We start from the raw sequence: 26,708 nt of genomic DNA, 5'->3' as shown, positions 1-26,708 counted from the left end.
TAAACATGCATAAGATGGTGATAAGATAGCTAAGTTCCCAACTTGTGAAACCCAAGGAGATGATACAAACTCTTTGAAAATCTATAGAAGAAACAAATCACCCAAGAAAGAGGAGTATTAGAGCAAGGGGGGGAATTAGAGAATCATCAACAAGGGGAGAAGTATATTCTTGTGCATTTGAATTGAGTGTACAATTAGATGTTTCTCATGAACCATTCAAGGACATAATTTTGATGAACATCCCTCTGCCATTGATGTCAAAGGGGGAGAGATATAGACAAGAGAAGAGTTAGAAAAGATGAGAAAAACAAGCAAAAAAGGCCTCGACCAAACTGCAGAACCTTGAGGTGAGAGAGAAGCAATGAGGTGTCTGTCCAAGTCAAGATAATGATACACTCTATGCAGGATATATTTGCAAGATGTGGACAAAGTAAGCTGTCATAGAAAAGCTAGAGTATGGAATTAAAAGTTTTGAAATTGCTTTAATGCATGATATCCAAAATGGAGGACGAAAGCATGGGTTTTCATTCTTACGGTTTAATGAATGAGGCCAATTCCATTAATTCTTGAGACAGCCACGGATGGATGCATAATGGATCATATTCAAGTAGTAGAGCTTATTGTACAAGATCAAGCATTTTTTCCAAAGCTTTTGGAGTCATTTATTAAAATATATGAAGATCTGGAAAATACAGATGCTCTTCATTTGATATTTAAAATTGTTAAAGGAATCATTATCTTGAAAGATTCATAAATTTTTGAAAAGATCTTCAGCAACGAATATATAATGGATATTATAGGTGCACTTGAGTACAATCCTAAGATTCTATGTCATCGGGAACATGGTGCATTTCTAAGAGAACAAGTTGTATTCAAGGAGGCTGTTCCAATAAGAGAGCCATTTTTGTTATCAAAATATGTCATGCATATAAGAGTGGGCCTATCGAGGATATATCTACCCAGAGACTACTATATAGGAGAGCCCCATGGGTTTGGCTCTGTGCAGTTCTTTGATTCTGCTTATGCAGCAGATGCAAAATATTACATGGATAGACAAGTACTTCATGGGTGAGCAATAATTGTTGCCTTTGCAGAAGAGAGAAGTGTAATGTCCCCGTTAGTGACTTACCTTGGTTTAGTCTTGAGTCAACAATTTTAACTCAATGTGAGAATTATAAAATATAAATTCATCAATTATAAAGAGATTTTATTATAATGTTTAATTTATAATAGTAAGAGTAGTTTATTAATCAATTTATTTATTAACTTCTTTATTCCGTATATATGTTTATAATTTTTTATAATATATAAATATGATCTTATTAATATTATTTCAAGTATATATGTATGTATAACAAGCAAAAATAAATCTTGTTTACATCATTATTATATATAGGTCTATTATCCTTATTATGATTTGAATATATACATAATTAAGTAAATGAAATAACTTATATTACTAATTATTTATGTATTTACTAATTATCTATTATATAAGTTATTAATGGTCCACAAAACCATTAACTCTCTTCATATAATAATTTTATATTGATAATACAAGAATATCATTTTAAATTTTATAAGAAATTTATTATCCTTCCTATTATATTTATACTTTAATATTCTTATTATATTATCTATAAATTTATTTATTGAAATGGTGATCGATCAATAGTAAGACATGACTCCTCCTTACCAATTAAATTGGTGACTGCTATTCTCCATTTGACCGAACTGCCTTTTTTTCCTTCCCAACTGAAGTTAAACGATATATATATATAAACGTCCACAAGGTTGGGGAGTCGGCTATATAATCTGCGACGCCTACACTTCCCTAGATTCAATTTTTGGAAACGCCTTTGCTTGCGCCATGATAAGGGTAGTTCGGTTTTGACAGCATATGTTGGGAGAGGATTTAAAATTTATCGATTCCTCCTCCTATCTAATGCATTTGTAACGAATGATGGAAATTATTCTTGGTCTGCAATGATTATATTTATATCCAAATGCCTTGGATAATAAAGTCAATATGAATATCTCCTTATTATGAATGCAATCTTCACTGTTAAAGTATGCTATATATCGACTGTTGTTCCTGATATTATTTTTACGTATATGCACATGGAATTTGCTACTGACTGAGAGTATATAATATTCCCTATATAATCTTTTAAAGTATATGCAAGTTTTACTATTGCTGACCGACTGGATCGGATCGCTTATTTAATACGAGGCTTGTAATGGTGAGGATCTAGTGATTGCCGGTAATAGGCTATCGCTGTTTCACATCTTACTTGGGTGGTTCTTGCAATTAGTGGATATTGTCTCTGTCTATCAACTCTTTCTTGTGTGGAAGATCATGTTGATTGCTGCTCTCCAAGAAAAAATCCGAAAATGGTTGAAGATCTAAAATATAAAACACCCTGTTTGAATCGAATCTGAAAGAATACATTAATATACCTTGTATTCAGACATGAAAGGCTCGGTTCCCAATTGATGTCTATTCTTTACTACCTATCTCTTCTAGAGATCGCATCTCTTCACAAGAGTTCGTAACTGGTATGCAATAGTAATTAATTGATGATGGTTAAGGGGTCTTAATCGCATACCTTGGCATTTGTTATAACTAATTCAATTCACTATCGATGATTATTATGTTATCATTGCATTATTTTATTGATATTAAACTCATACCCGATAACCATCGTGTGGGTAGATAGTCAATGATAATAGGTTTTCTAATGATTGGCCATCTGACTACTTCGTTGTATTCTTTTATTGTCATCTCATATTATTATATTACTTTATTTGATTTGAATATTTCAAAAATATTATTATTAAATAAATAGTAAATAAATAATAATATTTAATAAATAATTAAATATTAATAATTTCAAATAATCATTTGTTGATTGTATTAGTTTATAATAATAATTGTTTCATTTAGATTATAAATAACGATCAAGGAGGGGACATGACAAGAAGGAAGACACCATATGGTAGCTATCACTCACGATCTTACGAATGATCTATTTCCTACTCTCGCTCTCAATCATGATCCTTATCTTGTTCACTCTCTTTTGAATACCTGAATTGACAACGTGGAGACTCTATTCCAATGAACGTGGTATAAAAGTATTAACTAATAATTAAGGAAGCACCAAGTAAAAACTGCGATTAGTAGAAAGAAAACCAAAAGAAAGCGATCCATTTGAAAAGGCAGCGATAAAGACAAAAAAATTATTAAAAGATGCAGTTCATAAGGATAGCAAGAACATTAATTCAAATCAGGTCTAATCATAATATATAAAAAAGGAGTGATGGGTCTTTTTAAAATGATAATTGATTATTCGATAATTACAAAAGGATACAAAAGCTCCTTAAATAGAGATTACAAGAGGATCTTTCCATAATGGAAACGATTGAGAATGGAAACACAAAAGACACAAAGGAAACTTCCTAAAACTAACTAAAGACTAAAGACATAAAAGGAAGTTTCTAAATACTAACTAAATGACTAAGGTGAATATTTCCTATCTTCACTCCACTTTCTTTTTGCATTAAAGGATTTTCAATTTTTTTTCTAAAAATTGCCATTTCTAGACCATTCCAGTCAAGTCCCACTCTTACATGCCTAGATTCCACTTCGACTCAAATTACCAGTTGTCGAAAATTAAATGGGAGTTACATAAGGCAATAAATAATCCTCTCCAAGCTTGCTGTGGTTTTTTTTATGACCAAGAGTAAACATTAAAAATTATTACTTGCAATGAAATAGCTTTAGTTTTTTGATTATCAACCTCCTAAAAATCAATGATTGAACTTTAGAGCTGGTTAAATAGATGAGGGGGAAAAACCAGACCTCTGAATCAAAAATCACAACAAAAAATGAACATAAAAATAAAGCAATTCTTCTTGGTTGTGCAGGATTGCTCATGCACCCGGATGCTCCTGCACCAATTAGCTTATGAAACCTTTTTTGAAGAAAATAGGCTAAGGGTCTTCATTAATTTTGTGCTACAGAAGGGGATGTGACAATCCTCCCTCCGCAAGATTGTTTATCCACAAACAATTGCAATTCAGGATTCTCCAAAATCTGCTCTCCTTCCCATGTAGCATCCTCAACTAGAAGAATCTTCCAACGGAACATACATTCTTTTGTACTCCTATTTCTCAATTTCATTCCCAATTTTCAACAATTTCTTTAGAATCCAAAATCAATTTCCCTTCATCATCCAAGGAAGGCACAACTCAACTAAAGGAATGAGATGATGCTCAGGTATCTTCTTGAGGCAACAAACATGAAACACATTAGAGTTTTGATTTTCATAGGCAGCTCTAACTTATAAGCAACATTCCCCATCCTCTACTTGATTTTGTACGGTGCATATAAATGTTTCTCAAGTTTCTCTGCTCCACCCTTATTAAGAGAGGATCACTTGTATGGCTATAATCTCAAAATGAACATGTCACCAACCTCAAAAGCACACTCAATAGGTGCTGATTTAAATATAATTTCTATTGATTATGAACATGATGGAAGTTGTCTTTAATATTTTTTAAGATATCCTAACTTTGTGGAACCAAACCTTTGGCCCCTTGAATCCTATTGTCAAAAATAACATGGTCAGTAAAAGTTTGGGCCTTCTAACTATACAAAACCATAAATGAAACCATCCCAATAGACATGTAATTGGTAGTGTTACAACAATGTCCTCCTAGGTAGAGCCAATTAATCCATGCCTTTTGATGACCTGCAACATAGTTCCTCAAGTAGTCTTCTACCCATTTGTTAACAATTTTAATCTACTTGTCTATTTAGAGGTAGTAGCTAGTGTTGAGGGTAAGTTCAGTTCCTATCAATTAAAAAAGATCCCACCAACACATATTTAGGAACTTACTATCTCTATCACTCACTATATTTTTTTGGCAACCCATGGAGCCTAAACGCTTCTTTGATAAACAAACCAGCAACCTCTAATGTCTTATAATCCTTACCTTGCACCTTTTGAAGTCAAGTGATGAAATCCATTAAATAACTTTCCTCCTCCTGATTTGGAATTGGTAGGGGCTGCAATAAGCCTGTTGATAAAGTCTATTCTATCTTGTTCTACTGACAAGCAAGACACTCCCAAATGTGCTTAAGGACATCATCCTTAATTCATTTCCATAAAAACCTTTTCAGATCTGCTTATGTCTTGGAAAAATCTGGATGGCCAATTAAAGGAATATTATAGACTGCTCTTAAAATCTTTTTTTCATCTTAGATTCAGAGACCAGTAGATTTTAAACTTGTAAGGGATTTGTAGTGACGTATTCACACATCGCCCCATTGCAAATGGGGACCCCTGCTTTTTGCTTTCTAGGGTTTGTTTTCTAGGTCTTTTAGGGTTTTGTCTATTAGCCTTTAGCTTTCGAGTGTCGCCACGGGGATCACCTGGATAGCAGGTTCTGCTTGAGTTAGGTCAAGTTGGTGAGTGATGAAGTCTGGAATGTCCTGATCCTGAAATTTGGCCAAGTCTGGAAAGTCCTAATCCTGAAATTTGGCTAAATCTGGAATGTCCTGATCCTGAAATTTGGCTAAGTCTGGAATGTCCTGATCCTGAAATTTGACTAAGTCTGGAAAACTGAAAATCCTCCAAAAACTAGATTTTGCAATATAGCTCCTGGAGGTCTGAAACCACTCTCAAACATCCTGAAAGTATGTATGGAATATAACTTAAAGTATAAGTGACAATACTTATACTTAAATGTTATATTCCATAAAATTATCCTGACGGAGAGTCTAAAAATGTCAAATTTCGCTCTTGACCCTTCTAGAGGGTCCAGAGCGAAAATCTCCATAGGACATTTTAGTTTGACCCAAACTTAGAACCAACTCATTCCCAGGCATCTTTGAGGGCAAAACACTTGTTTGGATGGAAAAATGTGAAAATGAAGTCAGGATTTTGGCCAAGATTAGGAATTTCGCTCCTGACCCTTCCAAAGGGTCCAGAGCGAAAATCCTTATACACCTCAATTTATCACTTATCAAGACCAAGTTCCTAGTTTCCAAGGCACGTGTGGAGGTGTTTTTGAATGTTCTTTCCTTGAGAGGGAGTTGGATGATTTCAAAGATCAAGATTTTGCTTAAAAAGTGAATTTCGCTTCTGACCCTTCCAAAGAGTCCAGAGCGAAATTCATCATAAACTTCATTTGCCACCTTGTTTGAGCTTGAAACCTTGTTCCTAACTTGGAAAATGGTCTAACCAACCTTGTGGAGATGGTCCTGGGATGTCAAGACAAGACATAGTTAGAATTTCATCAAAGGTCATTCATTGCTCCTACATTCTTAGTATCAGAAATAGATCCTTTCCTCGCCCTCGTCCTTTTTCCTTTTTTTTCAAAATCTAAGCCAGTAAAATCTTGTGATTCCAGCAAATCAGACATTTAGGTCATCAAGTGTAAGTCCCCTTGTGATTCCAGCAAAATCACATCATACCACAGAGAGCTTATCCACACGTAGAGATCCTACAGCAAAAAACCTTGAAGTCATCCCGATTGATCCTTTTCGCGACATCTTCAGCATTCGGAGACTTTATTCAAGAGAGGATAAGGTACCCTTTAGGTATTTTATTTTGTATTCGCATGTGCATAAAAAACACATCAACAGGATTAAATCATCAACTACCTCATACTCATCATGTCGTAATCTGCCTTCCAATATGTCATTAGCAAAGGCATTTTTGGAATATTGTGCTATAATATGTACCTTCCAATCAGCACTAATGTCATAGAAAATAAAATGGACTTGTTTGATAGAGCATCTGCTATGATATTTTTTTCCTTTAATATATTTTATGTCAAAGTCATATGCTTGAAGTTTACTTACCCATTTTTGCTGTCTTGCATTGAGATCTTTCTGATTCAAGAAGTACTTCAAAACACTTTTCAATTCCTCTAATTTTACTGCTCTCAAAAGCAATCAAATGTTTATTTTGCATTAAAACAGACCAATCCCTTCTACTAATGCATCACATTCAACAACAGGAAGAGATAAATCAAGAATGGTCAACGCTAGACATAAACACATCATCTCTTTATGTTGATCAAAATTTTGTTGCACTAAAATAGACCAAGTGAAGGCTCCTTTCTTCATCAAATCAGTCAAGGGTTCTTCCAACTAAGAGAAACCCTTGATACCTCAGTTGAGTCAATGTTTTTGGAGGTGAATCCAAGATGCTTCGAGTGTTTTCTTGATCAATTTTAACACCTTTAGCACTCATAACATGACCCAAGAATAAAATCTTGATCATTTTGAATTCACACTTAAGACTCTTTGGCAAATAGAGCTTGAGCCTTTAGAATGCCTAAAAAATCATCTTAATGTCTCAAACGGTCCTCCCAAGTCTTGTTGTAAATAAGTATGTCATCAAAGAAAATCAAAACAAACTTCTTTAGCTGCTTATTAAACACTCAATGCATACAAAACTAGAAGGTGATTGGAACATTAGTCAAATCAAATGGCAAGACAAGAAATTCAGTGTCCATAATCACACTTAAAAGCTGTTTTATGAACATCTTTTTCACAGATTCTAACCTGATGGCACCTTGATCTAAGAACTATTTTAGAAAAATAGACTGCACCATGCAATTGATCAATCAATTCATGGATCTTAGGAATCAAATACCTATAGTCAATGGTCCCATCTTTTTTCTTTACCAAGACCACGAAAGAAGCACTGGGCTTGAACATTGCCTTAATGTGACCCATATCAAGAAGCTCCTTAATGGCCTTCTTAATCTCTTACATGTGCTTCCTAGGGTAGCAATAGAAATCACAAGTTTGGCTCCTAACTCAATAATATGCTCAAACCCTCTACCACGAACTTTCCAAGATGTATGACACTGAAAATTTTACTTTGCTTGTCTAGAAGGGATTGAACATCCACATGGTCTGACATCCTACTTACTAAAGAAATGGTAGAGATAATCAAGCATAGGGCTGCCCAAGCGATTTCTCCATGATGGAAAGTTGTCTCCATATGTTTTGCTAAAACAATTCTTGGAACTCCATTTGACATTCCATGAAGCACCACCTTGTTTCCATCTGATTGGAACTTGAGTTCCATGATTTGTATCTTCTATGCTAACAACATAGAACTCATATTTCACCACACAATTTGTACACTGAATGGTGAAACCATTGACAACCATCACGTTGAAGCTTTCAAAGTCTTTAATTTTTAGACCTCTTTTTTCAACCACCTCTTCATGAATGAAATTGTGAGTTGCTCCAAAATCAATGAGCACAATAATTATTTGTCCACATAAAACTCTATGAACTCTAAAAGGTTCATACTTAGGAGCACCAAAAAGTTTGGCAAGGGTGCCTCCCACATAAGATCTTCTTCTTCACTTTCCTACAGTTTTTCAACTCCTAATTCTTCATCTGAAACCATTTCAATGTAATGCACTTGTCCCTTTGCATGTGAAGCAAAGTTTCATCAATTAATTTTTTTCCTATTCTTGAAATGAGGTTTTTATCTTGACTGAATCTTTTCTAGAAAGGCTTCATTGAAGAAGTCTGTGTCTGGAATTTTCTCTTTAGAATTGCAATTTCAAGTGCCATTGACATTTTGATAGCCACTTGTAGAGAAATGGAGGTTTGTAAGCTTTAACTAAACCTTTGAAGAGTTTGGTCAAGCCTTTAGAGAACAACATAATCAACCTTCTTTCAATAATATCAGGTACCATTGCAAATAGTTTCTAAAAATAAAAAACATAGTTCTCCACACTTTCATATTGCTTGAGCTATGTTAACTCTTGATAAACTGTAGAGTCTCTTCTATGAAACCTCTCAATTGGACTACAAGAAAAGGGGATAGGCTAGAGGTTTTCTCCATAAATCTAAATTCTAAAAAGGGGACATGACAACCCATCCTTCCTAGAATTACTTGCCCTCAAGCAAATGCAAACCCAGATGCTCAAGCATCACCATGCAAACACTTTGAATCATGTTGAAATGTTCATAGAGTTAAATCTTGTTCCTATCAAGTGAAGCAACTCATGCCAAAAGAACTGAGCAAACTTGGATGCTCAAGTATCATCATGCCAACATTATGAATCTCGTTGTAATGTTCATAGAATTTGGATTCTCCATGTGTCAAGTTTGACAAATCTTGTTGAGAAGCACTATGGGATCTACTATCTCCGTCATCCATAACATTGTTAAGCGATCCATGTAACTTAATCATTCCTTTGAAAAACAATTTGGCCACTAGAAGGGAAATAAAGAAGTGTGCATGATTACTTAGCTCATTCAAAACAACATGAATACAAATCTTGGCAAGGGTGGGGAGGGCTTGTGTAAGATCCATAATTGCACCTTACCACTCTTGACTAGGATTATGCAAGGAATGCAACCAACTCACAGTATGCCCTTTTTTGACGTGACGAAAAATGATGCATTCTCCTAAGCGCTTGAGGGCACTCTCAAAATTCCACAAGGCCAAGGGTTTCCTTATATGAAAAATGAGCTCACTACCAAGCTTTTCTTGTGTTGCCCTGATATTATTATAAACAAATTCTTGAATCATACTTATGGTGCCAATTGCTTCTTCAATAGGAAGGATATCTTTAACATGTTGCTTCCCTACCACTTAATGAAATCCTTTAGGTGACAATAATTAGGCAATAACATCGAATACCATACCATGCTAATAAAAAAAGGACTAAATACTATCATAATCAAGCATCTCATCAATTGGTGTTCCATCCACTAAGCCATGAGAACTCTTGGAGCTCCATCTTCAATGCCTCAAAGCAATAACTCTTTTTCCTTGAATTTCAACTCCATAGTGAACTCTCTAATAGAATGTAATTATTGCATGTGCAATATTATGTCAATCTCTCCTGGGCCAATGACATAGAAGTTATCACACACCTTGTGTCCACCCAATGTGATGCAAATTTGTTGTCTCTTCATGATGTAGGGAATGGTGAAGCCATTTTGGAGTATCTCATCCTTGTGAACTCTCCTTCATATATCCAAGGATACCAAATTTGTTTGAAATTCGATTCCAAAAACACCACACCATCCTTGGTCATAAATTCTTGAATATCAAAATGACATCTATTTTGCTTATCACCTTCCAACATTAAGCATACCATTGCTCCATACAATCAAAATATCTAGTGTTCCCTAGAAACGCATCCTTGGCCCTTTCGAAGCATCGAGGATGAACCCTAGTGATTTTGAGACAAATACAAAACATCCCACCACTGTCCCTAATGATTCTTTTAACAAGCCATTCCTAGGATGTTTCCACCGCTTGGGAAACCAATCTTAGGGATTTTTCTTTTTTGAGATGCCACAACATCCCCAATGGTCACTACTTTGATGAAAGGAAGGCAAGAGCATTAAAAGATGAGTGATAACAAATAACTCAAATGATCAATGAACTCAATCAATAGATCAAAGACCTCTAGGTAATCTTGAAATATTTGGGGAGGGGGGAGAAGGACGTGCCTAATGCTCACAAGCAGTTCATGTCAACTTGGATTTTTTTTCACTGAATTTTAATCCAAAGATATTAGCTTGGAGCTTACTTAATCAAATATACCATCAATGGAAGCTTTTCTTTTTAGTCAAGAAGTATCCCTATCTTTTCCACTTCTCACCACTCTTTCCATTCACTTTTTCTGACATTTTTAGAAAATTATAAAATATGCGTCAGACATAACAAATAAAAAAACTAACCTCAGGCAGCATTTGTCCATGACTCGAATACAATTATTATATTTTCTGATTTTTATTTTGATATTGACTCGTTTGAGACTTCCACTCTTGTTACAGTTATTCAGTGTTAATAATAATATAACAACCAAATATTTCATATTTATGTTTGTCAAAGTCAATTCTCATCATTCTATGTCCAATGTCATTGTTCTTATGTTCATATTTTCAGTGCAGCACTTTGGAATGTTTATTGTGCTTGATTATGCAAATGAAAATGTTAATGCAATTATTTTATGTTTTTTGTTTTCTCTTCTATTCTTTAGAGTTTAGAGTGTGTCTTTAGTTCTGTCTCTTCCCCATCCACCCACCGTCCCTAAAATTCCGGAAATGATTGCTGTAGCAGAAACACACACGCCATGTCCTTGCACACAGGAAACTCAAAGGAGCACAGACATTATCAAATTACTGATTTTGTGAATACGCATACACATGCACATGCACACCTACACACACAACACAGAAACATGCATGAGTTTGAGCACAGATGCACATGAATGTACATGTGCACACACACACATGCAGACACAAAACTCAGAGAAATAGAGACACTATCGAATTGATGTTCTAGGGAAGGATACTCAGGGAAAGTGTATCATGTCAACCATAAATGATGTCCCTGAAATGCAATATGCAGTTGTTTCTTTCAACATGCTTCAAAAGTTGAGATTCAATCCAACAAAGATAAAGATTTGTCATCTTTTTGTACGAATTAATGATCATAAACCATTAAATTTGTGCTTCATTGCATCTCCTTATATGTAAGTAAATAGATTATGGAGTCATCAAATGCTCAAACCTTGTTCCATTAGAAATTTGAATTTCAGATGCTAGATCTGGTTCCATTGAAATGTGATGCTGCCAACCATTGAAACTGCCTGTCACCTTGACATTTATACCTTCACCCCAATATTCTATCCGAACCTGATAGAATATGATATATGAGTCATGACAATCAACATACAATCCATAAACAACATGACAGACAGCCAGATATACATTAATCAGGAATATGGGAACATCAAGGTAAAAGAAAAGTAATAAATGGCTTCAAGTCTTTGTAACAGATGCAAGGGAGATCTAATTTCAAGAATGTTGTGTCACACATGAAAATCAAAATGTATTGTAAACCTTTAATCTTTAAGGAAATAATAGATTGCTTAAATGTTTTAGATGGTTTATGAGCCAAATGTAAAATACTTGAGGTAATAAAGAGAGAGAGAGAGAGAGAGAGAGAGAGAGAGAGAGACCTGCTTCAAATTTGAAAGAGCTTGATCCGCTGCACTTAACTCAGTTTCTTTTTCAGAAAGTATCTGTTTTTCATGTGAAACCTCTGCAATTGCTTTTGCTTGTATTGAATATAATTTTGCCTGAATATAGAACCATAAAATACTCAGTACCACTTCAAAAACTATGAGATATTACTATAATATAAATGACCAATAAGTTTGACATATATTACATAGTTTTAACCCAAAATTTTGTCACAGACCTTTTCACTGTTCATATTATATATTTTAGCAACCAGTTATTAAAAGCTTCACAAACTATAGCCATAAGGCAGATCAGGAAAAGAGATACCCTGCAGTAAGGAAAAAATATCATGGAAAATATGCAAACAAATGTAGCAGGATACATTAAAAATAAAGATAAAAAACTTTGAAATAACAACATAAAAAAACAAAGACAAACTTAATATTGAGAAATTGGTATCAGAAACGCTTTTAAAAAAATCAAAATGTCAAGTGATAGTTTTTAATTTTTGATTTATCCTCACATTAAACAATTATATTGGAATTACTATTTTGCCATATCATTACAAGGATGATACTAATAAGAAAAAATAATTGAAAATTTATCAATTTAGGATTAATTTGTAACTTTTAGTGAAAAAACATAGCCATGAAGTATGTAAAGAGAATGTACTCAGACTCCATCGAATGCCAAAAATATGGCAGTAGAAAGAGTAAAGAAAATACAGAAAAAATTTGGAATAATACATATAAGAAAAAAATGTGATCTACCTAAAACAATGAAAAAAAGATGAAAAGTAGAGGTAGGTATTACTTATTAGTACTATGGTATTCATCAAACAGCCTACCCAGCCTTCTCTGCAGATATGGAAATTAGCCAGGCCATTAATCTCTGGACTCATAAGTTTTAGAGAAAACAAAAGCTTTAACAAGGAAATTGAAAATCTAGAAAGATTTTAAACATATGGTTACTGAGGGTTATGTCAAAAACATTTTGTGTTCTCTGTGCTAATTGCAAGCATCTGGTGGTTATGGCGAGAGATCTTTTGAAATAATAAACAAAGTGATCTCCAAACAAACTAAATCTCAAGAGGATTTTATCAAGTTGATAACAGAGTTGATGTCTGGTACGGTCTGTGTCCTTTGTGCAAGCCAGGAGTATCTGGAATCAATTTTCAAATCCTCCAAAAATTCAACCAACAAATCTGGAGATATGTAACAAGTTCTATGTCAAGTGTGGGAATTGTGTTGATGTCTTCAGTAAATACGTTAGCAGTTATGGAGCTTGTTTTCCCTGTAACCTTGCTAACTAAGGCTTTTATTTGTTATAGTTGGGGTGATAACCCAGTTTTGATAATACAAATATTTAAATTTATTTAAAACATTAGTATAAAATAAGCTTATTAGACTTCAATGTCTTGTGCAATGTGTCTACTTGCTATAAAGACGTGAACTCATTACATTATTGTTGTTTTAATTTTTGAATTTTCAAAAAATTGACAACCCCTACAATTTTTTGATCAAAATTCGTAGTTTTCTTTTCTTAGGCATGTTTTATGAGGTTCAAAACTCATATTTGTTTGTGTCTAATTGTTAGCGGGTTTTTTTGCCATCTTAGTCTAGGTTTTGGTTGGATTTTTGTTTTTTTTCCTTCCTTTTTGAGCAATTTCGAGTTTTGGAACACTCACTGCAAGTAGGGACATTTGGAGGTCATTACAAGTAAAAGAACTTTTACTTGTAATTGGGTTTCTAAAACCCAATTACAAGTTAATCCATTTTTTGTAAAGTTTCTACTTGTAATTGGGTTCTAGAAACCCAATTACAAGTATATGTTGGCCAAACAATAAAGTGCATTCTTCCTAACTTGTAATCAGGCTTTTGCAACCCGATTACAAGTTCATTTCATTGAAATGAAATACATTTCCCTTCATTTGCATCGGTGCTCCTAGAACCCGATTTTCTCTCTCTCTTTTGCAGCCTCGCATTATAAGGAGCAGTCTCATTTATGGCTCAGTCATTGCATTCTAGAAGGAGTGTCTTTCCTGCAAATGTCTATTTGATTCTTTGAAAGAAACGTTATTGCTTCTTTTTGCTCTTAGAGGTCGCATTTGAAAGTTGGGCGATTTTCTTCATCCGCATCTCTTTTCCAGGTATGTTTCATTTTGGTGTTAACATTTTCTTTTCTTGGTCTTCCATGTTCGTGGCTGAAGAGTTCACCTTTGTTGCAATCGCACTTTGATTTTGAAGACAAGTAGAATCTAAGGTCATGTAAAATGAGGTGAAAATCTGTCAAATTATTTTTTATTATACTTAAACAAAAATAGCAGAATGATATATACCTTTTCCTTCTCAAGTTCATGTTTTAGTTCAGAAAGCTCTGACTCCTTTGAGTGCTATCTCATGCAACATACACAAACAAGCTTGTGTTAGAGGTCAGAAAAATGACAAGTTAAATCAACTCCAAAGAAAAAGCTTTTGTGAAAACAATAATACCAATATGGAAAGGCAAAGGACACTACCAAGAGAGAATTGAAACGTTGAGTTTCTGCCAGCCTATACTTCATAATCTCTGACTGCATCACCAACACAAAAAAAATAATTAAAAGTTATGTATAAAACCAATTTTTTACCAAATTGTTAGAACTTTCTACAATTCGGTCGTATGACCAAGCTTAATAAGTAGTGTAAATAAATTCAAGAGTATATAGATTTGTTCTTGATTCAAATATCATGAAGACAGAACTGACCTCAAGTAAAAGCCGATTACCTCATGTATTCCATCATCATTGAAATGAAATTGGTCACTGCTATTTCTACTAAGAGGATTCAAAGCTTCCTCCCTGCATGAAGCACATTTTTCATGGTAAACAAAACAAAATGACAAAAACAAGGAAAAACAAGATTCTTAGTTTATACAATATGAAGGGTATAAAAGAACCTTTGCAGTTGGAATTCTTTCTTAATCCATAATTTCAAGTCTCACATTGTGTGCATGGCTTCAAGAAGAAAGATTTACAAATATATCAGCACCAAAGCTCAAGATTCAGAAGTTTCAGATGTTGCATACAAAATGATAGGCAATGAGTTGCAAGATGAGTTGGTAGGCAAAATATTGCCTACCATTGACTCAAATGCACCGGCTCCCAACTCCTTGCAAGTTTGCAACAAGTTGCACCTAACTCATTGCAAGGAGTTGGGAGGCAGTGCATTTGAGTCAACAGTAGGCATTCTTATAATGTAAAACTGCTGCAAATACATTCTATACCTTCATGCCATATAAATAGTATTTATACAAAATTCAACCAGCACATACAAATAGATGAATAATTTGTTAAATAAAATTTTCAATGTGCAGGTCACAAGTATCTTTCAATTTAAATTAACAAATAAAAAGAACATTAAATCTATTTAATTTTGGTGGTGCTTCTATCCAGAAAGATAGTATTTTACTATTATGACAAGTGAATGATCTATATTCTAAGGCTATATTTTAGCTTTCTATTCATATTTTGTGTTTACTTTCCTATGGTTTAATTTTATCTATATTCAAGTGCTAGGATTTTTGTCAATAATGTCAAAATGTAGTCACACATTGGTTTAATTTTGTGTCTACTTCTTATCTACGTTGAATGTTAAATAAAATTTTCAATGTACACATCACAAGGATCTTTCAATTAAAATCAACGAGATTAAAAATGTTAAATCTATTTTATTTTGGTGGGGTTTTCGTCCAAAGAGATAGCATTTTACTGTTATGACAAATGAATGGTATATATTCTAAGGTTATAGTTTAGCTCGATATGTCTACTTTATCATGGTTTACTTCTGTGTCTACTTCTTATCTTACTTCTCTACATAACTAAATTGTTACTGTGAAGATTGGTAGGTTATTTGGTCCAGACAACATTTGATGATCTAGCTTTTGCTGCAGTGATAGGAAAGAACTAATCCATTTTCCTAGCTAAATGGCTTGAGTTAATGCTAATTTAGGCTCTATCATATCATTGCTTGGCTTGATGAATATGACAAGGCTATAGTTTCATTTTCTTTACACAGTCTCATTACTAGAAGTGAGGAGATAATGTTATGTGTAGGTCATCTTCGTCTTCATAATATTTTATCCTTCTCTCAAGTTGTAGTACAAAACCCTTGGCTGCATAAAAATATCAGCTTGATGTTTATATGTAACCCAATATCACACCAAGATGTCCAATATTTGTGACATCAAAATCTTGGTCATTGTGATTTTTTATGTTTATTTTGATATTATGCATATCTATCTTAAAATGTGTTTTGTGTTTATCTTCTACTTCTACTTTATATGAATCGGTAGTTTGACTGAATCTTTGAAAATGCATAATTCATGACCATTTGACTCTACCTATTATAAGAAATGGTTTCTCTTTTATCGATTGATTGGAAATTTATTTGGATAATATATATCTTTTGAAGTTTCCCATTGAAAAATTTCCCTATGATAAAATGTTTTCCTTTTATCCTTCTAGAATGCAAACAAGTTTACTTTAGTTGTTTTGAAGTCTTACTAACTTTTTGAAGATTAAACAATTTTTTGATATTAATAATAAATTTGAATATAGTGTTATTAGTAGCATTTCACCATCCACTCACATCATACAACAAGACTAGAGATTTACTAATATCATTCAATGAAATGTTATATTGTGAAACTTAGTAATAATGTTATCAACTTCCTAAGAACTTACCAAAGAATCATTTAGTAGAAAATTTTACATGCTATTCTGCATTCTGCTATCTTATAAAAACTTTTCATTTAGACAATTCTTGGCTTAAACTCTCTATTTAAGCAATTCATGAGCTAAACTTTCTATTTTATTTGTTCTCTATATCTCTTACTATGGAAATGCCTTCAAATTTCAAAAACAACTAGTTTTTGTCTCTTTTTCAACATTTTTTAACATTTTTATTTTAAATCCAATTTTGCCTCGTTTTTTCCAAAAAATCTTATACTATTACTTTGCCAATTTTTACCCCAAAATATTTTTGCTGCTATGGTACAAACCATAGTTGAACTACTCGCCAAAACAAAAACTCGGCAACTTAAAAATTTGCTTAAATTTAATTAGAAATGCATTTTTTTTGCAAAATTTAGTGAGGAGATGCATCCCATGAGTCAATAAATGAGTACACAAAAGAAACAAGTTGAGTCTAGATATATTTGATTGATTTAAATGCAGATTGGGTACAAAATGGCATCCTCTTGTGGAATGTTGATGGTTGATAGACTGAAACAAAATGAAATACCAAATTGTTTTTGTAAAACTAAAAGTAAATACTACATCAAAACATTTTACACCTTCCTCTCCCTAGCTCTATTGAAAACTAGGGGAGAGATAGAACTGTAGGGTCTAGTCCTAGGAGTCCGATGTGGCTCCTCACCTTGCCAAAATGAGATTGAGGGTAGCACCCCTCGTGGGGATCTGAGGGTGAGAGAGAGAGAGGTAGAGAGATAGGTCTAGATCTTGGGGGAGAGAGGAGAGAGTGAGATAGAATGGTAGAGAGAGGGGATAGAGGAAGAGTGATAGGGAGATAGATAGGTCTAGGATTTGGGGCAGATAAAGTGAGTGAGATAGAGAGAGCGAGAGAATTTTGATAGGAGACTACTGATTACTGAAATTTGACCAAGTCTGAAAATTTAAAAGATCTTCTAAAACCTAGAATTTGCATTATAACTCCTACAGATCTGAAACCACTCTCAAACATTATGCCAATGTATACATGAAATATAACTTAAAGTATAAGTCACATTTGATTTATACTTAAACATTATATTTCATGTATATATTTTGATGAAGAGAGTGAGACTAACTTGAAAAAAAAAATTAGATAATTTCTTGACATGTTTGGGCCTTTCTTTTGTGCAAATGGGTTATTGCCCAAGACTCGTTGAGTTTTTGTGAAAAAACTCGCCAAAAACTCGGTGAGTTTTTGAAAAATAAATTGAATGAATGATACAATAATCGTATAATCTATTCAACAATATACAAGCGTATATAAAGAGATTACAAGGACGATGTTCTAAATTTAAGAACAAATCGTTTAAAGTGAACTACTAAAAAGCTAAACGCTAAATAAAGCTTAAAAGCTAATTAACTAAAAAAGAAAAAGCTAAATGCTAAATAAAGCTTAAAAGCTAATTAACTAAACAACTAAATGACCATTAAACAAGGAACTAAATATAGGTGACTAGAATATAATTAAATATTCTAATACCCTCCCTTAATAGTCATTCTATCTACTAACTACCCTACAGAAGACACTACAGGTCTATTGATCACAAATGAAAAGAACACTCTGCTGTGGTGGAGACCCTCCCTGGATCTGAAAAGTGTTAATGACCAAGAATACCAAAATCCATCCAACCTAACGTTGGGTAACCAAACTGAAACCTGAAACCATGATTTTGAGAAAAAATCGGCAAACCCTCCAAAACTGAAGATACAAATCATCATTTTTGTGGAAAAAATGGTAAAAACCCTTGAAACGATTTTTGTGGAAAAAATCGAACAAAACCCTAAAACTTTGCATGGCAAGACCCAAAACACCACGTGGTAAGACACTAAACATCACGCGGTAAAACATCAGACATCATGCAGGAAAACACCAGACAACATCACGTGGTAAAACAACAAACCTCACGCAGCAAAATAGCAGACATCACGTGGTAAAACAACACTCCCTGATTTTTGAGGAAAAATCAAGCAAAACCCTCCCATGATTTTTTGTGGAGAAAAATCAAAAACCCACGCAAGCTTTGCAGATGACAGATAATAATTTTTAAGGAAAAAATTCTAAACCCTTCGAACAATTTTTGAGGAAAAAAAAAGTGAAAACCCTGGGACCTGTAGGACGAGGTCTGGCCTAAATCAATCTGATCAAGGCAACGATATTCAGATATCGTGAACATGCACTATTTCCAGGTGTTGTGGTTGAGGCCACTGAACTTTTGACTGTGTTCCAACATGATGTTGGTCAAAGATGCCATCACGAAAATGGAGGTTGAACGAGGTCAACCTAGTGAAAGCATGAGACAGAAGAATCTGATTCAAAAATCAGAATAGAAGCAGCTGCTGAAAAAACTGAAACTTTGATGAAAAATTCTGGCACGAATTCCGACGTTTGGAAGAAACCCAAAAATTAAAATTTTCTACACACTTAAAACAGCATAAATGGTGCCCAAAAAAAAGCAAAAATCCCAACGTCCATAGAAATTGCGAACTATTTTTTAAATTCTCAAGCAAATTTGCTAGCACAAAATTTGAGGTACGGAAAACGAGGCACCCAGAAAAATATGAGACCAACTTAGAAAAGCTCTCAAAAAACCCACCAAGAATCTGAAAACAGAATGCAGATCTGACAGCTCAAAAATTGAGGCACGGAAAACGATGCACCCAGAAAAATTTGACGACGACCCAATTGAGGTCTCGAAAAACCCACCAAGAATCTACAAGCAAAATAAAATTTCGACTTGAACTGAAGGGTCAAAACCCTAGTTGAAAATTGTAGAAACCTTAGGAAAATTTTCAATCTGCAAAAAAAACTCTAGGTTGCAGGCCCAAAAATCTCCAGAACTCTAAAAAAAAACATGAACTGCTGCCCAACACAGAAATTCGCCCACGAACCAGAAACCCTCAAAAAGCCTTCTAAAAAGCAAAATCGTTTTTTTATAAAAAAACAATTAAAAAAAATCTGGAAAATATTCTAGAAAGAAGGCCATGAATTTTTATTAAAAAATTCGCCAAACTTTAAAGAATCCCATCGACCCGCTCTGATACCATGAAAAATAAATTGAATGAATGATTCAATAATTGGATAATCTATTCAACAATATACAAGCGTATATAAAGAGATTACAAGGACGATGTTCTAAATTAAGAACAAATCGTTTAAAGTGAACTACTAAAAAGCTAAATGCTAAATAAAGCTTAAAAGCTAATTAACTAAACAGCTAAATGACCATTAAACAAGGAACTAAATATAGGTGACTAAAATATAATTAAATATTCTAATAGTTTTTGGCGTGAATATTCGCAGAGCAAAAAAACTCAAAAACTCACCGAGTACTCTGCGAGTATTCCATCTATGGTACAAACAATGGTTATTTTGGTTTAATAAACAACAACAAACAGATCCAATAACTTAAGCCTCCAGATCTAATAGTTTCAGATCTTCAAACCCTATTTCTGATCCTTACAACAGAAATTTATAGATTTGCTCCAAAATTATTAGTGTTTCAGATTTGGTGAATTTTGAATAAACCAATCGAGATGATTTCCACCCTTTGGATTCTATCATATTAATCTTTTCCAGCAGCATAATTATTTACAAATAATAGATATAGGCAATTTAATAGCAGACAATTCAAATTCAAATTCTTTTGAGACAATGAAATTTAGTTAAACCAACATTTCTTGATCTGTATTACACAAAATCATTAACACAAATCAATGCAGATGTCTAAGGGTTTTAAATAAATGGAAAGGCACACATGAAATTATTGTATTATACATGCAAATTTCATACATCACCTCCCATAGTCCATTAAATTGAAGAGTTTTCCAGGTAACATGCCTTGGATTCCATCCTTCTTATTTGAATTTCCAAAACCGTTCTTTACAGCATGACCCAATTAGAAAAACTTGGATTTACAATGAAAATGCTAATATGCCAAAGTTGACTAACTTGTTACTCTATCTAGCTTGCTGACTAACAAGTTTCCAATTCTTTAAATGCCTTTGAAATTTACATAGTTACCCAACTTCTTGAACACCAAATTCAAAATCCCTAGGCCCAGATTAAATTTTTCTGAAATTTATAACTTGTCTTAGGACTTATTTGTCTTTTGTGCCCATATTACGATAAGGTTTCAACAAATGAAAGTAACTGCTTCACTTTGAGAAGTCAAACTTTATTGTAAAGGCTCAACATCAAATAAAATTAAAAACTCTTGAGATCAAAAAGTTTGATAAGCCTATGCATGTAGGAAGACTCACGCTATTCTGCCTTGGTTTGCATCTTCTTCTCTTCCTTTACCTTGTTTTTTTCTCTGATTTGCTTGCTTGTACGTATGCTTTTAAATTATCAATAGGCTCCTTCACTACATTGAAGCAAGGAGAATGAGAATATTTGTATTGAAAATGCACCTTCCACAACAAGAGTGTTTTTGCAATCTATTTTGAAACCTTCTTCATCTCTGCCAGGCATGCCTCAGATGTATTAAAGTTTCCTTTTATTCTCGTTAGATCATATATGATCTCTTCTGTTAGATTCTCCTTCAACAAATCTACAGATTCTTTGACAACTGCAGTAACTGGGCAGACTTTATCAGCATTTTCCCAAAATGGGCATTGGATAGCCTCAATGGAATTCCAAATTTCAGCAATAACTGTTTCTCTTATTTTTTAACTATTTAAAAATTTCTTCTTGCATTCTTGCAAGATCTCTATTCTCCATTTTTTGGCCTATCTTTGGATGCAGCAGCAACAAGCACCACCACTTCTGTGGTTTGATTTCAAAAGGTGGCAGCAGTGGAGGATCTTGTTGGTTGCGGCTTAGTAGAAGGTGAAGGACTCAGATGCTGCGGTAGCTTCTAGGTTTTTTCTGGTCTATGCTACTTTTGTTGAGTCTACTTTTGGTTGCAGTGTGGTGCTCCTTTCTAGTCTTGCACTTTGGATATTAATGTTTTTTTTATGGCAGGTGGTTAGTCAGTTTTTCTATTGGTCTTCAACTGTTGAACATTTTTGTCATTCCTTTGCAACTTTGACATTATGTATACGTTCTTCTTGAGCAGGGGCCCAAATAGAATCCCCCACTGTTTAGTTGAAAAAAATAAATTATAGACTCCCCTTCTAAAAAAAAAAATCAATTGTAGCCTTTATTCTAAGGTTCCTGTCTCAACAATTAACTCTTCATTTCTCAGTCGAATAAATGTAAGGAAAAGCTCCAGAAAATCTATCATCACTATAAACTGGTAACAATCCTGGGCTGGAGCTAAACAAAAGGCCTACAAACCTATGGATTTTGGAGTCTACAAAAGAAGAAACATGAATGTAAAAACTCATAATCCAAGCATGAAAAGGGAGCACAGCCACTCTACAAGGACTAGCTTCCTACTTCCATGATAAAATTTCAAAATACAGTACCTCATTGTTTTGGCTGAATATCCTGGATTAATCTCAATCAAGATGCCCATGCCTCAATTGGCTTCCAAACTCTGATCGAATTCTCCAGCCCAATCTTCCAACCTTCTGTTTTGACCAGACATCCCATTATAAATGTTGTTGATACACCAGTTACTTCCAATGTTAAAATCAGACTTAACTCTTCCATCTCATGCATGGCACTTGCACTGGCCCCTCTTGTTCCCTCTTTATACATCTTCCAATTTCCCTTTCAAATTTCAATTCCTAGCACCCATTCCATCCTCTTCTTCCCCTTCCTAGTCAATCTACCTCAGGCAGCCATCTTAGGCCAGAAAAATCAAAGCCTGATTCTTAGAAGAAAGCTGTTCCAAATTCTTCAATTCTCCATGTAATAATTGAGGCCATCATACACCAAAGTAGCTGAAGTAAGCATCTACAAACAATTCATCCATGGAAACCAGTTTGATTCACCTTCTTCATATTCAATGGACAACTGCATCAGTAGCTCAATGTTACCAAATAAAATCATTAACAGACACACACCATGCTGTCAACTTCTTGCTCCTATCCAAAATTCACGTCATTGTGTAGGAGAAATAATTAAGGAACAAGCTGAGCTCTCATCCCATCCCAAGCATCAAGACTACTGATGTGACTGTTTCAACTTTCAACAACCCTGTTATGAGTGAGCATAATTGGCAAGATTACCCTAATAAACCACAAATGACACTTAATCCATGGCAAACAGCATCAATGAATAAGTATGGTCACCAACACCTTCCACATGGTTACCACTACTCATGAAAAGATATTAGTAATGTTTAGACTACTTTTGCTACTACCATTGAAATTTATAGCTCTAATGTACAGTCTTTTATGTGCTGGGTCTATGTCATATTTTTAATATTACCAAAACAGCAATTTTGTTATGAGTGGCTGCTCAAACTACATATCCTTTTCTAGTAATATTCAGCCAAAATACAATGTCTGTGCTCCATATCAGCTGTTCATGGTATTTTAAAAGATGTCTTGACCCCTTCATTAATTATTTAACATCTAAAAATATACTTTTTGAAAAATTAAAAAAACTGTAGCAGCTTGAAGCTCTAGCCCTTCACATATTTTACTTCAAAACAAGTAAAATTTGTGAATGCATCACACTTGTTTCCAATTTAACAATGTTACATTAATTCTCTGTACTATATAGAATATGTTTATGTCATTAAGTATTATAACATGTTTTAATTATACTGTTTTTCAAATAAAAAAACCATAGCAGCTTGAAGCTCTAGCCCTTCATAGCCCTTTCACATATTTTACTTCCAAACAACTAATATTTGTGAATGCATCAAACTTGATTCCAATTTAACGATGTTACTTTAAATCTCTGTACTATATAGAATATATTTATGTCACTAAGTATTATAACATGTATCGGGGATGACTCTCCAGTGCAATGGTTAGTAACGTTAGTTGCAAGCCGTGTTGATACAGCAACCACAGTTTGATTCCCTGCAGGTCTGCGTTTGCTCCTGGAAGACTGACAGTGAAAGGGGTTGGAGATGTTTATGTCCCCGCGTTGGATATAGTGATCTGCCATGTAGATGAGCCCCCTCACGTTGGAGACTGTGCAAACTCTACAGATAAAGGAGCCGAATATTGGTGGACCCTGCACTGACTTGGCAAGAGTTTCCACCCTGCCTGCAATAGGTGACTACAAACTGAGGTGTTAATGCTTCCAACGACTTGTTGTGGACAGTACGCAATGGTACTCGCATGAAGAAGGATAAGGAGAAGCTTCCAAGGAATGCATGGAGGAGGCGGAGGTATAAGGAGAGGAGTGGAGAGATAAGGCGATCGAGAAGTAGAAAGATGAAGGTCAGGAGTGATAAGGGATGGACAGATAAGGGAGGCTCATTGCAGTAGAGGGATAAGCAGATATGGAGAGACACGGGTTGCAAAAGCATCAAGTGATAAGGTGAACGGAGTGATAAGGAAAAAGGAGATATGGAGAGATGAGGGTTGCACGAGCATGGAGTGATAAGGAAAAACGAAATATGGAGAGATAAGGGTTGCATGAGCATGGAGTGATAGGGTGAATGGAGTGATAAGGAAAATGGAGTAATAAGGAGAATGGAGTAACAAGGAAGATCATAATAGCACAGAAATCAGCAAGAAACAAATCAGGGAGATGTTAAAGCCTCAGCAAGCCAAAAAATCACGACGGGGATGGGGTCCCTGTAAGAACCCTTGATAGTTCTCCTCCGGAAAAACTCATTTTTTGGCCTTTTTACATTTCGTCAAATAGTTGCCATGCAATGTCTGAGTTCTGAATTTTTGAGTGTTTGATGCAATTTCTGAGTTCTAGTGTATGAGTTTTGTGTTGTTTGCGATGCAGTTACATATGCCAAATGATTGAAAATAGAACAAACGACTTTGCATTCATCAAAATAGATAGGTCAACACCGATTTATGCCTTTATTCAATTTAAATCAGGTCTGATCAGAATTATATCAGACTGATGCAACAATATTAAAACCTCTAATGCTGATATGATAATGATCCTGTAGTGTCGAAAATTGCATACCCCTTTGTAATTTAACCTACATCTTTTGAAACCACTTTGGTGTCCATTCCCCTAGCACCTGAGTAGGCTCATTTCAGCACTTGCATCAGCCTTTTCCCGCTCAGGATGCTTGAGACCCCCCTTTCTGGCAGCTCCTCATGGTGTCAGTCTTGTTACCGTGTGTCTCCCTTGTCTCCTATTGTTTTTGAGTGTTATTCATTTGGACACTGGCGCATCACGTGGACGTCCACACGCTGCGCATTCGCCCCGCAAAATCTCAACATTCGAATGTCAATTCTAAGCGCGCCTTTCCACTTGTCACCTACACATGTTGGTGGAAACGGCCCCGAATCTTTCAAACGGCTCGCTAGCCCTCTTTTCCCTCCTCTTCTCTCTTTTAAATCTATCCTCTCTTGTTTCTTCAAGCTCTCTAAATTCTAGGCATAATCTCTCTTATTCTTTGAGCTCTCACAGTTTTTGCCGGCTCTCTCTCGCTTGCTACAGCAATCTTTAGTTTGCTACAGCAATCTTTAGTTTGCTACAACACTCTCAAGCTCTCATATTAATCTTTTGCAACTCTCTTGGCTTTCTCAAGCCTCTTTGGTAATATCTATCTATTTATCCTGTCTTTGGGCATCTTGGGATTTATCACATCCCTCTTCTATCATTTATCATTTATCTTTTATTCTATCAATCTATCTGGCTGTCTGTGGAGGTGGAAACACCAAAACAAGGATTTGATTGAGGCAAGTCCCCAAGCAGCCCCAAACATTTTTCCTTTCTGGCTTATGTGCATGTGATGTCCCCTTCTTGTTGACATCAGTTCTTTAGTGAAGATTAGCCTATCATCCTAGCCCTCGTAGGCTAATGAGGTTGGTTAGAGGGTCTCTTGAGGATTTGTATCATCTCCAGTGTGCAGAGTGCTTCAGTATGGTCTTCGCTTGGCATCATTCGGACATCGTTTGCTCTGCTTACTATTTTTAGTAAGTCTTGAGATGTTAGAGATGGACCCTTGCTATTTTTAGTAAAGGGGGTATGGTCATATGCAGTTTCCTCATGTCAGCTCTTTGCTCAGACAGCATGCAAAAATGTTGAGTAACTAAGGAGATATTAATGTTTATTTGGTTATGAGCTTATATTATAAAGTTATAATATAATTTTATATTATAACTTAAGTGACTTAAGTTGAGGGTCTAAGCATCATAAAAGGGGGGCCACATTATTAATTAAATTATGTGCACATTTTCTAGAGTTTTATTTTTAATTAATGATGCCAATGTAAAATAATAACATTAAATGTTATTTAAGTGCTTTATGGGGAAATTCAAACTTCTCAAGGAGAATATAAGAGCTTTCAATGAGAAGTTTCACATTATTGTTTTGGCATTCTTCTTTCATGACTTTGGAGAGCAAAGACCAAGGGTTTCAGTTTTCTTCGCCATTGGAGAACGTGAAAATCTTCAGTGTTGCAGCCATTTGAATTGGTGTAATATCCAATGAATTTGGCTACCAACGGGGGCTTCAATCAGAGGTTCCATTTGTGTTAAATCGGTGAAGTTTGAGGCTTTGAATCGAACAGTTGAAGGGTTAATAATTGCAGATTGAATAACTTGGATAGGCGATATTTCTCCAGCAGTTTCCCATCATTTCCAAGCTGCAAATCATTCCAAATACCTCTGCCATACAGCTGCAAGTAGGGTGAATCCAAAGGAGGGGCGAATTTGAACAAGCAGTGTTTAATAAATTTCAATAAATTAAGGAAGAGGTGCCTTACAGTGAGGAAACCATCAATGATCATCTCGGGGGCATATTCATTCAGTTTGGAGAGGAATCGAACCATTAAGGGAGCTGTTTTTCGCAAAAAATTCACAGCAGCAGTTGTATTTCTTATTTTTGGGCATGCAAGTGTTATAAAAGGCTTTATATTTCAA

The 26,708-nt window shown here is 34.6% G+C and overlaps 1 protein-coding gene across 6 annotated transcripts in view; it reads right to left on the bottom strand.

The window, feature by feature from the left end:
• The window catches only part of LOC131077284 (protein PTST homolog 3, chloroplastic), a 183,102-nt gene that overhangs the window by 51,067 nt on the left and 105,327 nt on the right, over positions 1 to 26,708 (bottom strand). For 4 of the 6 annotated variants that reach the window (XM_058014743.2, XM_058014745.2, XM_058014746.2 and 1 more), the window contains exons 5-9: positions 14,798 to 14,870; positions 14,550 to 14,603; positions 14,370 to 14,423; positions 12,028 to 12,147; positions 11,577 to 11,701 (exon numbers count right to left, since the gene is read on the bottom strand). In XM_058014743.2, coding sequence (XP_057870726.2) covers positions 11,577 to 11,701; positions 12,028 to 12,147; positions 14,370 to 14,423; positions 14,550 to 14,603; positions 14,798 to 14,870 — 426 coding nt within the window. The remainder of the gene's footprint in view (positions 1 to 11,576; positions 11,702 to 12,027; positions 12,148 to 14,369; positions 14,424 to 14,549; positions 14,604 to 14,797; positions 14,871 to 26,708) is intronic. The other 2 variants (XM_058014748.2, XM_058014747.2) reach the window with 1 other exon arrangement.

This window comes from Cryptomeria japonica, chromosome 8 (genome assembly GCF_030272615.1).
Source record: "Cryptomeria japonica chromosome 8, Sugi_1.0, whole genome shotgun sequence".
Taxonomy (NCBI): domain Eukaryota; kingdom Viridiplantae; phylum Streptophyta; class Pinopsida; order Cupressales; family Cupressaceae; genus Cryptomeria; species Cryptomeria japonica.
Note: the sequence above shows the minus strand (reverse complement) of the source record. Positions and strands in the feature narration are given on the sequence as shown.